The sequence below is a fragment of the Camelus dromedarius genome, chromosome 28, assembly GCF_036321535.1.
Source record: "Camelus dromedarius isolate mCamDro1 chromosome 28, mCamDro1.pat, whole genome shotgun sequence".
Lineage (NCBI taxonomy): Eukaryota > Metazoa > Chordata > Mammalia > Artiodactyla > Camelidae > Camelus > Camelus dromedarius.
This window is the reverse complement of record NC_087463.1, coordinates 21,446,129-21,462,641: the sequence shown is the minus strand read 5'-3', so window position 1 is coordinate 21,462,641 and position 16,513 is coordinate 21,446,129. Positions and strand designations below refer to the sequence as shown.

At 43.0% G+C, this 16,513-nt stretch overlaps 1 protein-coding gene across 1 annotated transcript in view; it reads left to right on the top strand.

Annotated features, from left to right (window-relative positions):
* The first annotated feature begins 304 nt into the window (after positions 1-304).
* The window catches only part of TMX3 (thioredoxin related transmembrane protein 3), a 42,312-nt gene continuing 26,103 nt past the window's right edge, over positions 305-16,513 (top strand). The window contains exons 1-4 of the mRNA XM_031441765.2: positions 305-517; positions 1,505-1,559; positions 7,213-7,252; positions 8,458-8,581. Coding sequence (XP_031297625.1) covers positions 472-517; positions 1,505-1,559; positions 7,213-7,252; positions 8,458-8,581 — 265 coding nt within the window. The 5' untranslated portion in view covers positions 305-471. The remainder of the gene's footprint in view (positions 518-1,504; positions 1,560-7,212; positions 7,253-8,457; positions 8,582-16,513) is intronic.

Below are 16,513 nucleotides of genomic sequence, written 5' to 3'. Positions count from 1 at the left end.
TGAATTTGTGCTAACTGCACAAGAGCAGCAGGGGAAAGGACTGGCAGAACTCGACCTCAAATGCTGTCAGTCTACCTCATCTTCCGCCCTAAATTCGGCGGGCATCCAACTTCCCGGAAACGCCCCCGCCCCCTTGATCCCGACACGCTGCTCCGCCCCCGCAGGCAAGATCCCTGCACAGGTTCCCACGCTCCCGGAGGCAGTTCCGGGAGCAAAGGCTTTGGGGACGCGACCGCGCATGAGTTCCCGTCGCGCGCAGGCGCCGTAGTTCCGCGCATGCTCAGAGGCGGGGGTCGGAGGGGTCCTGGGAGGGTAGCGGAGGCCGGCTTGCCCCGCCCCCGCCCTCAGCGCGGAGCTTCCCTTCCGCGCCCAGACCTGCCCGCTGCCTTTCCGCGAGCGCAGGCGGCGGCTGCTGGTGTGTCTTTCTCTCCCCTCCGCAGAGGCCGCTTTTGCAGCTCTTCCGCGGCGAGCATGGCAGCTCGGAGACGCGGGGCCGCCCTGGGACTCTGCGCCACAGGTAAAGGCCGCGCGGGGGTGATGCGGACGGGCACTGGGACCCTCCCCCGGGTGGGGTCGGATGCGGGGCGGGGGTCGGGAGGATAGGGAGAGGCCTTCGGGACCGCCGACGTACCCTCCGGGCCCTGGGCCCCCCGGCTGAGCGGACGCCGTGGGGTCCTTCCCCGGGGCCGCTTTGCTGGAGCCCCGCGACTGCCGTTGGTTCTGGTCTCTTGCGGCAGGAAGTTTCAGGGGCCCAGCTCCATCCGTGGGCAAGAAGGATGCCACCTTCCAACTTGTGGCCAAACCTTATTTTGGCTTTAGGTTCTGAGTCGTGTCATCCACGCGGGGGCTAAGAGAGAGGGGGGCCGAGGGCGTGTCGTGGTCAGGCTCCGGGCCGGGCGGTGTGAGAAGTGACCGGGCGTGTGTTGGCCTTTCCCGGCCTCGTGCCGGCGTCTGGCCCCCTGGTTCTCACGGTGATGAGTTCGTTTACTCAGCAGCGATGTCGTCCCCACTGCGTGCCAGGCGCTGTTCTGCTGTCAGGGTTAGAAGTGTAGCTCGCGTCATTTCTATCAGTTTGGGCGGGGGCGGGGGTAACCGCTATTTTGAACAGCGCTTGAAGTTTATACTGTGGAGGTAACTGGCTACTAGAGAAAAAGAAATAGGGAAGAAGTTTTCGTCTTCTACTCCAGAAGGATGGAGTGGTAAAAAGGAAAAAACAGGATGAAAGTAAAAATATATTTAAAAACAGTTTCTGCGTCTTGCAGTTACTACTCTGCATATAATTTGCTACCACAGTGTGGCTGCATGCAGAGTAAATATTTGTTACACAGACGAACTACTTATGCTTTTGCATCATTTGTGCCGTGGGATGGATAAATGATGAATTTTTTGGTAGGTTGTAAAAAAAAAACAAAACCCAAAACATTACGTAGGTGACTAAGCATATAATAAAGCCAAAAATAAATCAGCATTTATTGTGTACACATTTTGTCTTTTTTTTTTCCAGTTTTTTTACTAGATATGGCTTTCTGTAAAGGATTTGTAGAAGACTTAGATGAATCGTGAGTATATATGTTTTTAAATACTATCTTAACTTCTTCCAACTGTGATGTTACCTGAATATTTGTATCAATCTAGTATTTTTTAAATAATGCTTGCTTTATTGAGCACTTAATATACGCTACATAATTTACTTACTCCGTGGGGAGGTAGTTTTTTTTTTTAGTTGATTTACAATATTATATTAGTTTTAAGCGTACAGCATATACGACGTAGTGTGAATTTAATTTTTTAATAGAGTCAGTAATGGCCAAAGCTAATAAAGCACCAGTTTTGTTTTAGGAGTTGCTCTTAAGTGCTGTATGTGTACAAAATGGGATTGTGCTCAAAAGAGTTTTAAGAACGGTTATAAGATCAAAAAATTGGCAGCCTCTCCTATTTTACCTTTACCTTGTACATTTGTTAGTGTTTTGGCTTTAGTCACTACTGAGTGGGTGCTAGAATTTGATAACCATATACATCTTCATCTTCATAGTCAAAGCATTAATCACAGGACCTTGCTTATAGTAGGTGAGGAGTCCTGCTTCAGACCGAATCCTGTGTGTGATCTTTCAGACAGTAGGCAAGTACAAGGCGTTTCTCGGCAGCCCTCCAGGGGGAGTGCCCTCCCCACCCCGACTTGGCCCACAGCCAGTGCACTGCAGTCTGGAGGGAGTTGCAGTTGGTCGTAGACTCAGACCTGGGCCAGCCATGCTCACCTGCATATCTGCATTCTTAGCCTGGTTGCCTTTTTTGGCGGCCTCCTTATGGGGCCTCACCTAAGGACTTTCCTGGGATCTCTGCTGAAACCTCCTTATTGAAAGGCTTGGTTGCACTTTTCTCCCCTGGGACTCAGTACTTTTCCATGCCTATCCCTTTTCCTTCTCTGTCCCTCTGCCCACGGGTCCAGAGAGAGGCAGAAGCCTTTGCTTCCATGCTCCTCAGCAGAGAGATGAACTCCTTTGTCTGTGCTGCATTCACCTGACTCTCGCCTGTTCAGTTCCACTCAGAAAAATGGAACAGTGAGGAGCTGGCACCTTTACTGATTTGCCTCTTGGCTTGTATTGTCGCAGTAAGAGAATAAAGCTTTGATTGTTCCTTTCAGTTTGGCTTGTCCTAAATAACCACCTCTACACAACAGAGTGGGTGCACAGCAGGGTGGTCAGTTGAGCTCAGGGCTGCTCTGGAAGAGCAGAAAGCTCAAGAGTTCCCACAGGGCACCCACCAGCCTTGCCAGCCGGGTTGGGGAGCACCAGTGGATTGTTGACAGACACTTTTTGATTCTGAAGGAAACCACTGTTAACACAGAGGTGATTTTGTTTAACTTAGTGGTGCCTTGGAGGGTGTGTCACTGCAGACCTCCTCCTTTAGAATGCCCTAACAGCACAACTTTGCTTAGGAGGAGGAGGAAGGGGGATGAGCAGGCACAGACACCCAGGACCCTCACCTGCCTCAGCTGGGTGCTATATGGACTAACAGGTTTGGCCCACCTGTGATGAGTTTCCTGTAACCAAAAAAAATGTCTGCCCCCTTTCCAGAGGCCCTAGCGGCCCTGCAAGCCATCCTGGTGATCTCTTGGGTCTGCAGGGGAGGATTAGGAACAGTGGATAATGAGACTGTTAACCAAACTCAGATTCCTAGGTTTGTCCTTGCTCCTCCTGTTCGTCACCTGACCCACTTAAGCCTCCTCATGAAGTCAGGTCGGTCAGCCTGTGACACAGTGCATGTTTTCACTGACATTTTTGGACATGGAAAAAGCAGTCACCACGAAGAGAGTGAAGATTGACCAGCACAAAGAATGACCATGGGTGGGAACTGGGTACCCTCTCCTCGGCAAGTCATGCAAGAGCCTTTCTAGAAAGATCTCCAGGTGTGGTTACGCAGTAACGGGGTCTCAGGGAGGAGATGGGTAGGCTCCTCACTGTGGGCCCATGGCCAGGAACCCACCTGTAAGGAGTCTGACGGACACTGACCTGGGGTCAGCACAGTGACAGCCCTGTGACTATTAGAATCACATCTGCCCAGTGAGTGGAGACAAGTCAGACAGCCCAGAACCTTGCCCCAGACCCTGACTAGGTGTCAGGCTGAGGCCTTTCTCTCCCCAGGGAGGCTGCCGAGTTCACGTTCACCGGGGAGGTGGGGAGAACTGTACTTCCTGGGCCCTCTGGCTATCAGTGAACAGGTGAGTATGGGCCCTGTGGCCCCAGCTCCCAGGAAGAGGAGGACACGTACAGCGCTCCTCGGCTTTGAGCCAGTGCCGACCAGCACCAGCAGCCTTGCCCAGGCCCTGTGCTGGGTGAGTGCACTTCTGGACCCTGACTGCCCAGTGTGCTAAATTGGTACAGATGTATTACCTACATGTACTTCTCACCTTTGTCCCCAAGCCCCCGTGGGACTCCTGTCCTTGGGGCCACTTTGCAGAGCATGTGGAGAACTGAACCTACCGGGCCATCAGCTCTTAGTGCGATTGTGTCCCAAAAACAGTACTGGCTGCCTGGCTAGTAAAAGAAAGAACTGAACTGAAGGAAGCCGGAGTGCCCTGTGAGACTTTCTTTCTCAGTAGCCGCATCTGGCCTGTGCACAAGGCCTGGGCTGCCGGGGGACTCAGCACTGATGGGAGCCCGGTGCCGTGGTGCCACCCTTGACACTGGTGGTACCTGACATCAGGAAGGTGCTGCTGGAGGGAGCTTGGTCCGTGGCACTTGTGATTTCACATGCCAGCATCTCCCCCCACCGGGCTGATCAGGATCAGTTTCCTTCATTTGGAATGGATTCTGTCACACCTTTAATGTCTCTCTATGGTTATCTGACTTCCCTCCCTGTCTGCTCTCAGTGGGTAGGCCATGACCTGGAAACACTAGAAACATGGTCCCCGTGCAGCAAGGACTGGACACCGTGACAACTCTCAGCTGGCACCAAGGCTGGGCTGTTACTGCCAACAGCACACCAGGATCTAGTACCCAGCTGGTCTTCCTGGTATAATCTGAGACCAGCGCAGCATCTCGCTCTAGAGGAGATCGTTACTAAACCTTTGGCCCTTTTTCACCCAAAATAAAAAAGGCCCAAGGATTAATGGACTTACTGGGCTACAGATGCTTCATATAACTCATGCAGGGATCTGGGATCCATCTCCCAGGTACCGGAACGGCTGCTGCCTTTGAGTGAGGCCCCAGCCGACAGGATGCTCTGATGGTCCTTAAGCAGGCCACGAGGCCTCCCTTCTGCTGGGCCTCACTGGTGCCCATCTGCCACTTGAGTTGCACATCTAGCAGCCTCTCAGTTCAGTGATTGGAGCCCATGGCAGAAGGACACCACCACAGACCAGCATTGACCTGGGAAGCACCCCAAGTTGGCTGAAAGATATACGCCTTTGGAGAGGCAGTGACTGGCCTGTTGTTGGACCTCGGTGGATGAGTGCAGTAGTAGACTCATTAGTCAGGTTGCCGAATGCTAACACGGATCTGGTGAACTAGGAACGGCACATCCAGGAGCTCAGCTGGAGTCTTATGACTCAATGAAAAGGTACCCCTCCACCTCCCGGCAATGACACCCAAGGAGCCACTGCGTCCTCTGGCACGAGGGGGCCCAGATACAGAGCCCTCCCATATCACCTATGGGCCTGGTTCCCCTGTGGCTCCTGATTGTTTTGTACTGGATGGAATGGGTACACCTGCCATCCAACCTGAAAGAGACCTGTTCTTTGCTAAGCATGATCAAGGACCTTTGCACAGTGGGCGGCTTCATGCAGTGTGGAAGGCTGTAAGATCATCTCCTCTGCTCTTCCCCCATCTCCTGCCCCTTGCTCCAGCCCCAGCAAATGAGCCCGGCTATATTTTCACTGACTTCGTGGTCTGTGGCTAATGACAACCATTGGTTGTGTGGCATACAAAAGAGATGCCCTGTGAAAATGACGTATCTGCATAAAGGTAGGTTCTGTGCCTAATAAGCGATTTGTTCCCTCCGTGCGTGCTGACCAGGAAAGCCCCTATGCTGACAAAGGGAAACAGCCAGCCAGCATTCCGTGCTTGTCAGCTAAACCGGGAGCTGAACTGTCCTTCACCCCAGAGCAAGCTGATGTGCAGCTAATTGCCTCCTGCTGCCACGAGAGGATGGGCCATGGAAACTCAGACACCTCCTTAGGCTGGGCTGGCATGTGTGGATTACCACTGTTGTGAGAAGACAACCAGCAACGAAAAAGCTGTCAGATCCTGGTCAAGGCTGAAAATGACTGCCAGGAATAGATGACTTCATGTTGGCGGGCCAGGCATTTTCAGCAGACAGAAGACATTGGGCACCTCACCCCATCCATAGTGCCCCTCCCGGACTCCGACTGCAGTGAACACTCCCTCAGTTTGGTCCAGCCATCCCCATACACTCCACCGACTCGAGCCACACTCATGCCTTTTAAGACCACGTTGGTTTCCCATTCAGGCTTCCTGAAAACACTGCATCTGATAACAGCCTGGATTTGTGGCCCAGGCTACACTTCAGTGAGCTTCGTCATGGGGCATGCAGTGGACTCTCTGTATCACCCCTCATCCACAGGGGTGGGTGAGCATTCTAATGAACAGCTAAAGGACAGGGTTAACTTGCTGATGGGGGGGGGGGCAAGATCACCACAAGCTGGGTTACGCGCCTCAGGCCAGCAGTCTGAGGGCTCAGTGCAGCTCTTCCCCACCTGGGTACTTCTCCGTAGCCCTGCATGTTTGGACACGTTGTCTGCCCCCTTCCTTTAACTGTGTATCTTTTTACATTTATTGACACTTTCCTTTCCATGTGGGACCCTGTAAGGGACTTCTGTACCCTTTAACTCCTCGCCAAACACTCAAATTGATGGGAGAGAAGGATGGCTATTAAATATCAGGGAGTGAGAGACAGTTACCTCCTCCGTTTGCCACTGGATACAGAGCATGGGTTTTTGCCTATATGGACCTCAAGAATTAATGACCATCAGTTAGAGGGCTTTAGTTCAGTTTGCTTAAGGTGGCCATGCTGCTATCCTGGGTATCCCTATGGGATGAATATAGAACTTTTAACTATAAACTGCAAGGGGAGCAAAGCCATAATATATGGGTTCACCAAGCTGAGGGATTGATTAAGGGTGCTGTCTTGCCCATGGCACACAATAGACTGTCACAGTTGGACAGATGTGAGCACCTTTGAACCTTAGAGCTCAGATAATGGGGAATATGTTGTCTTTGCCTCATCTGTAGGATTAAGAATCTTTTAAAAATTTGCCTGTGGAGAACTTCTGTCATTCATCCAGTGCAAACTGAACATAGATCCCTGTGCTAGGCACTAGGAGATGAAACGAACATACTCCTTCCTCTGTTAGCGTATCTATGGTTGGAGAGTATGTAAATAACTACACTGTGTGGAAATTGTTGAGAATCATAAAGAGGACGAAGACAATATGACAGATTGTTTCTCGCTTTGAAGAATATCTGTTTCTACCAAGTCCTACTTTAATTTTTTTTTGATTCTTTATTCCTGATTATTTTATCATTTCTCTACTTTTGTTAAGATGTTTAATGGATAAGATTTAGAGGTCACTGAGTAAAATAAGAATTTGTTTTTTGCTCCTGTGTTTGTCTATTTAGTATCTTCACGTGTGCTGTTTAGTTGTAAAGTGGAAACCTATAATCAAAGATCTGTTTTCTTGTTTTTGTTTTTTAGGTTTAAAGATAATCGAAAAGATGACATTTGGCTTGTAGATGTGAGTATGTAAATTTTTATACTAATTACCCACCCCTGCCATTTTTAGTGTTATTTTCTATTCTCCTTCACCCGAATATGGCAATATACAGTTAGTAGTAGTGTGTTACTCAGTTTGTTTTCTCAGGTAGTACTGTTTGGGTTTTTATATTAAACTGAGCCCCAGAGCCTGAAGATTCCTGGCAAGGGAGCCTGTTTTTGATGAGGGTCTAATGATGGCCACTTGTAGATTTATGTCTGAGAGAGATCATGGTGTGATTTTATTACATAATTCACTCTTATTTTTTCATGTTATCCAGGAGATTGAATATATTAATATCACTTGGCAGTCAAAATCGCATTTTCATCTTAGTAGTGAACAAAATCAAATTTTCGTCTTCCTTTTCTCACTTTTGATGTTCTGAATGTATTTAAACCTTCTGATACCTGGGATTCATTTTAACATGCCTCAGTGAAAAGTAGAGTGACAGAAGAGATGGAATGAGAATGGCAGAGCTGACAGTTACTGAAGCCAGGCAATGAGGCATGAAGGTCTGCTGTTTCATTCTTTCTCTCTCCTTTTGTATATGTTTGAACATTTCCATAGTATAATAACAGAAAAGGATATAAGTCTTATTTCATAAAAGTACAACAAGCAATTTGTTACATCATTTAACTGGAGGAGCCTAAGTACCACCCCAGCCACCCGGTGATTCTGAAGAAGGAGGAACTGCGATTTTAGCTTCATCAGCCTGACTTGTCACTGTGCCAACGCAGTCATCCAGGTGGCCTCCCATGTCTTAACTAGTGGTTACGCTTGCAGTAGCAAGGGCACCTACTCTGTTGGAATTTTTGTAATAGAAATAGATTGATATTTATCATTAACATTTAAGGGGTGTGCATATGATGTATGAAGTGTATTTGGTGGTTTTATTTTTAAATAACATGGACATCCTCACTTGTGAGCAAAGATGTTTTTATGGTAGTCATTTAAAACAAACTTAAAGTGGTGTCAGTGTTGAGGTATATCCTAGGAGTTGATCTATCTAGGTTTGTATCTGTGTTCCTTTATTTTGTAACCATTTTAAAAATTATATTTAGACATTTTTCCTAAAACAGATTGTTATCTGATCATTTGTCGAAAAAGTTCTGTTAAAATTAAGATTGGTATCCATAGTAGCAGGATGTCTTAGTGGTTCTCTCTTTCTCTCTTAATTTTTTAACAAGTTTTATGCACCATGGTGTGGCCATTGTAAAAAACTGGAACCGATCTGGAATGAAGTTGGTCTGGAGATGAAAAGCGTTGGTTCTCCAGTTAAAGTTGGGAAGATGGATGCTACTTCCTATTCTAGTAAGCATTTACTGAGTTCGTTGTTCTACTGTCCTCACAATGAAAACGTTTTAATTACATGAAGCAGTCCAGGTAAGAGAAAGAAATAGTTTTTTTGCTCATGGAAAATTAAGGTTATCTTAGAGATTTCAGACTATTTTACGGGTTAGATGAATTAATTATTGAATGTGTAATATGCAGTATGTGTTAATCTTACACCTAATAACAGATGTATAAGCCACTGTTCCTACTTTGAGCCCACCTGAGATAATCAGTTGCTTGGGACAACTACAGAAATTTGAGTGTTAAGCCCTTGATGAGGCTGTGTAGACTTAAGAATGAGAGTTTGTTGTCTGAGCAGCCGGGGCGGCCTGGTAGAGGAGGACACGGGAGCTTGCAGGGTGAGTCGAGTTAGGATAACTATGAGTGAACATCAGGGAATTACGCACATTAGAGAGAATATTAAAGCAAAATCCTGGAGTGGAAAATGAGTTTAGTAAGTGTGTACCAGAGACTAGAATGTTTCCAAGCAGAGGTTGGCAAATTACAGCCCCTGAACGCAGCCCGGCCCCTGCCTGCTCTGTAAGTTGGGCTCTGCTCAACAGTTGGTCTCCTTTGTTTACCGTTGTAACTACAGCTGCTTCCGTGTCCCAGTGGCAGAATCGAGTAGTTGTAACAGAAACTAGGCCCCACAAAGCCTGAAATATTTATTATCAGATCCTGTACAGATACAGTTTACCAACACCTGTCTTAAAGGATTTGGTAAAAGGCAAAATTAAGCTTGGGGAAGCATGAGGTATCACATAGATTTGGAAAGAGCATAGCCTCAGAAAGTAGCTCACATCCTGGCTCCGCCTGCTACTTTTGCCCTGTGGCACAAGGGCAGTTTCTTAACATCTCTAGGCTTTGATTTTCACACTGGTAAATATTTAATTGTAATGCCTCTTTTATTGGTGGTTTTGAGATTAGAGTGATGTAGCACATGTAAGGTCCCTTGTCTTCAATAAATGTAGGTTCCCTTTTTCTTTAATGAATGAAGAAAGTGGAAGTATGAAATGCATATTTCATTTTAGGAAATCAGCATTGCACTCTGGGAGCGCTTTGGAACAAGACAGCCCTATGTTGTAATCTCAGCTTGGTCATCTCCTACTTTTGTGGCTTTAGGGAAGCACTTAAACTCTCTCAATTTTTGTCTCCTTGTCTGTAAATGAGAGAGTGATACTTCTCAAGGTTGGAGAACTGTATTAATACTTCCTACTCAAACCCCCTAGCCCGATGGTGGACACATATAAGGAGCTAAGGGGTAACACCAGAAGTTAAGAGCCTCCCGAGTGGGACAGGTGTTTGGGATTTTATCAGCTGTCAGTTGAGAGGCGATGCACATTTTTGAGAAGGCAGATGGTTTGATACAGATGTTTCTGGCAGACAGTGTAGGATGAAAGATGGGTGGTTAGAGGCAGAAAGATCATCTCAGGTGACGTATGTATCATCCTGATATTGGACCTTGGGAGGCTGCACTTGGGGCTTTGGCAGTGGAGTGAAGGGGGAACAGTCATCCTTACAGACACTTTCAAGGGTTAAATCACGAATGTGATAGATTGGCTCTGTGGTATAAAGAAAAAGTTGAAAATAGTAGTGTAAGATTCTTAGCGTAGTTCATACTGACCTACATCACCACTAGTTTAATGGAAAAGATGAATACATTTATTTTGTGTGTTTTCATGTTAGCAGCTGTTTTTGAGTTTGTGATCTTTCGCTTTATTGATGTGTGAGAATATAGGGAACTAGAGTGCAGATGAGATGTTGGAGCTGGAATTACTGAGTTCACAAGTGTGAAATGCTGGGACTGAGAGAGGAAGAGCTCGATGGCAGGGAGTTAACGTAGAGGGAGAAAATAATACGCTTGAGTTGATGTTTCTTAAAATAAGCTTTTGTCAATGTTTAAGAAATTATTCCTTTCAGCCGTTGCTCATGAAGGTAAATTCTTATGTCTAGTATATGTTGACTAATGCATCCATATTTCATTCATTCACTTTATTAAGTTAAACGATAACCAATAAACATTGGTTAATTGGTGTTTAGTGTTTGATGTCAATGATGGATGCATTTCCACTGTATTATAGAATTAAGTTGTTTTATGTATGTGCTATGGAGAAAAAGAGAGATATCATCTTCTAAAAAAAGTTAAGTATTCAAAAACTACTGTCTAGACATTACAAACACATTTTTGGCATGTAATTCTTAAAGTTTTCCTAAATTTTTCAAGGCAGCTCAGATACAGCCATTTTAGTAGGACTAGGAATCAAACAGGCGAAGCTACTGAATTTTTTTTCAAGCAGTCTGTCGGCAGTATTCTGCATCTAACCGTGGAATACTAAAGGACTGACTGTTTCGTACGTGTCTCTCACGTCCCTGTAGGCGGCTTTTCAGGCACTCACAGCGTCAGTGTTTCTCAGCGTTCAGGCTGCAGGCCACCTGCATTAGGATGCCCTGGGGTGCTCAATATAAATTCACATTCCAAAGGTCCACACCAGCTCTTCCAAATGAAAGCCTCTGAGATTAGGTCATGAGACTGTGTTTTTAACATGAACTTCAGGTAATTCTGCTGCACGCTTAGAGAGTCACAAAGTAAAGTATTATTTTGATGGATAATTATTTATAGGATTTCAGTTTAGGGTGCGATAGGATTATTCAGTAACAAGTGTAGGAAATCTCTTAGGCTGTTTGAGGATGTCTTATGTCTCAATCATGTAGTTGCAGTGACTGAAAGTAAATGCATCACACTCAGTCCAACAAATCCAAATCTCTGTGTAGAGAACTTTTGAACTAGAGAGATTTGAGCTGTCTTGATTTATCCTGCCCGTATATTTGGAATTGTATCAAAAACTTCTTTATACATGGTTTTAATTAATAAAACTATAATCCAGTAACATTAGAAAGTTGTATAATGTCCAGCATAAATTCAGATATTATATTTGCCTTTGTTTTCGTACATATTCCTTCAAAAATGAGCACAAATATTGTTTTTCATTCAGAAGATACACTGTTACTTGATATTACTTGTAATCATGTACTGATTTCTACTGTGAAACCACTGAAATTCCATATATTCCTCAACCTAAGTGTGACATCATTTTATCGTAAAGATCATATTTTACTTCTCTCTGATGTATAAACTTTCAAGGGCATTTGGCCAGTAACATTCTTATTCTGATTCCTTGATCCCAGATATATTTGCAAATCAATCTTTACTTTCTAGATTGTAAGCCCTTTTAGTCAGTGAGTATATTCAGGGTTGCTCATACATGGCACTGTTGACATTTTGGGCCAGACAGTTCTTTGTTTTGTGGGGAGAAGAGTTCCTGTGCATTGTAGGATGTTTAGCAGAGTCCCTGGTCTCTACCCACTAGATATCAGTAGCACCCTTCTCTCCCAGCCCCCAAAGTTGTGACAACAGAAATGTCTCCAGACATTGCCTAGTGTCTCCCGGAGGGCAGAATCGCCCCTCATTGAGAACTTCGGCATTATTTTATCCCTTTCTCATGTTAGACTTATAGTGACACTCATAGTAAATGCTAAGAAAAATAGTATTTTTGAGCTGAAAAGGATTTCAGAGTGAGTCCTACTCCTTACTTCTTCCCTCCTTTCATTGTGTAGATGAAGTAACAGAAGGTAATTAGCAGTGAAATGACTTTGTGTAATTTCAAACACCAAAGTTAGAGGCAGAATTAGGCCCAGAATCCAAGGTCACCGTGATTCAAGATCAGGCCTGTTTTGACCATCAAGTTGTTACCATTTCAAGGAGAAAACAAATGAAATAGGGGGCTTTGTGCTTAACTTCGTTTTCTGAACATTTAAAATTTTAAAACTTCAGGGCAAATTATTCATGTTAGAGACAGATTCTTCAGCTTGTAAAGGAGTTGATTTCAGGTTTATATCTAAACCATTCTTCTCTGATACAAAAAACACAGAACAAAAAATTTAAACTCAGACTTGCATTTCACTGTGGGCTCTGCTGCCTAATCACTGCTTGCTTTGTAACAAGTTACTGAATCTTCTGAAGTATTCGTTTATCTGAAAGATAACATTAGCACCCTTCCCCTGCCACAGGATTGTTTTGAGGTGTAGTTGAAGGTACATTAAAGCCAGTTGTAAGATACTCTAAGCATGTTAATTCTTACTAATATCTGCACATTACTGTGTCAGCAGATAAGTACTTAACTGTGAGGTCAGGATCAAGAATAGAAGAAAATGGGCCATTTGAGGATCTCTTCGTGCCAGACTCTGTTAGATTCTTTTCCACATTTACTCGTTTTTAAATATCACCCATATCCCTACAAGATGAATGGTATCCTCAGAAGGGAAACAGAATCCAGAGTTAAGGAGCTTCTGCATTGCTGCATAAGTGAGAAATGGAGAAGTTGGAATCCTAACCAGGGTCATTATGTGTCTTTGACTCATGCTTTGCTTGTGTGCTTTTTAATTATATTATCATTTCCATCTAGAAAAACTACCTTTGAAGTTTTAGGGGTCACTGTCAATTGACACTCTATCAGAAATGAAAGTTAATGCTCAAGGAACCAAAGGGCTAAAGGGTAGGTGGTATCATCTCCATCTTATTGATAAGAAAACTCCCTCACACTATATATAAAAATAAGCTCAAAATGACTTAAAGTTAAATATAAGACAAGACATGATAAATCTCCTAGAAGAAAACACAGGCAAAACATTCTCTGACATACATCTTAGCAATGTTCTCCTAGGGCAGTCTACCCAGCCAATAGAAATAAGAGCAAAAATAAACAAATGGGACCTAATTAAACTTACAAGCTTTTGCACAGCAAAGGAAACCATAAGCAAAACAAAAAGACAATCTACGGAATGGGAGAAAATATTTGCAAATGATGCAACTGACAAAGGCTTAATTTCCAGAATGTATAAACAGCTCATGCAACTTAACAACAACAACAACAAAACAAACAACCCATTCCAAAAATGGGCAGAAGACCTAAACAAGCAATTCTCCAGTGAAGACATACAAATGGCCAATAGGCACATGAAAAAATGCTCAGTATCACTAATTATCAGAGAAGTGCAAACCAGAACTACAATGAGGTGTCACCTCACACCAGTCAGAATGGCCATCACTCAAAAGTCCATGAATGATAAATGCTGGAGAGGGTGTGGAGAAAAGGGAACCCTCCAAACTCCTGGTGGGAATGTAGTTTGGTGCAGCCATTATGGAAAACAGTATTGAGATTCCTCAAAAAACTAAAAATTACCACATGATTCAGCAATCCCACTTCTGGGTAGTATCCGGTGGGAACTCTAATTTGAAAAGATACATGCACCCACATTGTTCACAGTAGCACTATTTACAATAGCCAAGATATGGAAGCAACCTAAATGTCCACTGACAGATGACTGGATAAAGAAGTTGTGGTATATTTGTACAATGGAATACTACTCAGCCATAAGAAAGAATAAAATAATGAATGCCATTTGCAGCAACATGGATGGACCTAGAGATCGTCATTCTAGGTGAAGCAAGCTAGAAAAAGAAACATACCATATGATATCACTCATATGTGGAATCTAAAAAAAGGGAAAAAGAGGACACAGAACTTATCTACAAACAGAAACAAACTCACAGACATAGTAAACAATCTTATGATTACCAGGAAAAGGGGATGGGAAGGGATAAACTTGGAAGATTTGCAAATGTTAGCCATTATATATAAAAACAGATTAAAAAAAAAACTAGGTTTCTTCTGTATAGCACAGGGAACTATATTGATAGCTTGCAATAACCTGTAATGAAAACGAATATGAAAACAAATGTATGTATCTATATGCATGACTGGGACATTGTGCTGTACACCAGAAATTGATACATTGTAACTGAATGTACTTCAATAAAAAAAATTAAAATTAAAAAAACAAAAAAAAAAACAAAAAAGAGAACTGAGGTCAGGGAAATTAAATGATAGGATTCTGTGGAGCTGGGATTTTCTCTCTGAAGTCTGTTATGAGAACCATAACATCAGCTATAAAATACCACCACTGTTTTCTCTTTGATTGCATAGTTCATTTTCTTTATTTGATTTGTGTATAAATAAATTTTTCTCTAATTTATATAAGGAATTGCTAGTGGAATGTACCTCTCTCCCACTCTCCAGTCAATTAAATTAGTCTTAATACTTTGACAATTTTTAATGAGTTTCATTTGAGGATAATAAGGGCTTATATTTACCTGCTTCTTAATTTGGGATGGGGAGCACTGAAAGTGTACTTTATTCACATACTCTAGGTTTTTATTTGGAAGAGGTTAGTGTCAATTACAGCAGGCTTCAGTTAGAATATACTTGACCCAAAAATACTTGCAAATGATATGACTGATAAGAGATTAATACCAAAATATATAAACAGCTCATACAACTCAGTATCAAAAACAACCTGATTGATAAATGAGAAGACCTGAATAGACATTTTTCCAAAGAAGATACGCAGATAGCTAACAGGCATATGAAAAGATGCTTATTGTTAATTATTAGAGAAATGCAGATCAAAACCATAATGGGGTATCACCTCACACCTGTCAGAATGACTCTCATCAAAAAGTCTACAAATAACAAATGGTAAGACTGTGGAGAAAAGGGAATTCTAGTACAGGGTTGATAGGAATGTAAATTGGTGCAGCCACTATGGAAAACAGTATGGAAGTTCCTTAAAAAAACTAAAAATAGAGCTACCCATGATCCAGCAATCCCATTCCTGGATATATATCTGGAAAAAATGAAAGCTCTAATTTGAAAAGATGCATGCATCCCAGTGTCCATAGCAGCACTACTTACAATAATCAAGATGTGGAAACAACCCAAGTGCCCATCAACAGATCACTGGCTTAAGAAGATGTGAGATAGATAGATATACACACACAGTGGAATATTTCTCAGCCATAAAAAAAAAAAAGACAAGTTCTACCATTTGCAACAACATGTATGGACGTAGAAAGTATGATGCTTAGTGAAAAAAGTCAGACAGAGAAAGACAGATACTGTATGTTATCACTTATTTGTGAAATCTGAAAAATAAAACATGAATGTATATAACAAAACTGAAACAGACTCAGATAAAACAAACTAGGGGATACTAGTAGGGAGAGGAAAGCAGGGAGGGGCAAGACAGGGATGTGGAATTAAAAGATACAAACTAGAATGCAGAAAATAAATAAGCAGTAAGGGAAATATGGCCAGTATTTTGTAGTCACTTTAAATGGAGTATAATCTGTAAAAATACTAAATCACTATGCTGTACACCTGAAACTAATATAATGTAAGTCAACTATACATCAATAAAAAAAGTACGTGTGTGTATATATATATATATATATATATATATATATATATATATATATATATAAAAACACATACATATACTTGACAGAATTAAGTTTTAAGTTAGAGATGGGCACAGGTTTATGTAATTGGTCTAAGTTCACGTGACTATTCGGAGGCAGGACCTTTATTTTCATACATACGTACGTGTGTGTGTGTGTGTGTGTGTGTGTATACGTATACATACACACCAAGTTTTTATTTTTATTACCTCTGCTGTTTGTATTGCCTCTAATAAAAACCAGTTGATTACTGTCTAGAACCTTCTGGTCAACTCCCTCCATGAGTTTAAGGGAGAAGCTCTAGAGTTGACCAAGGAGAGATTCTGTGTATTATTTGCCACAATTCACTTTATCTTTATTCTTGTGTATTTTGGGGAGTGAAGAGAAACCAAAATTAATGACTACCAAAGTGACCGGTGGTTTGGAACCCACATGTAGAGGTAGTTTTCTTATACCCAGCTGTGATAAGAAAATATTCTGGAAATAAAAGAAAATTAACAAAGGGAGAGATCATGTGAGTAACAGTATACTCTGCATATACTAGTGTAGTTGTG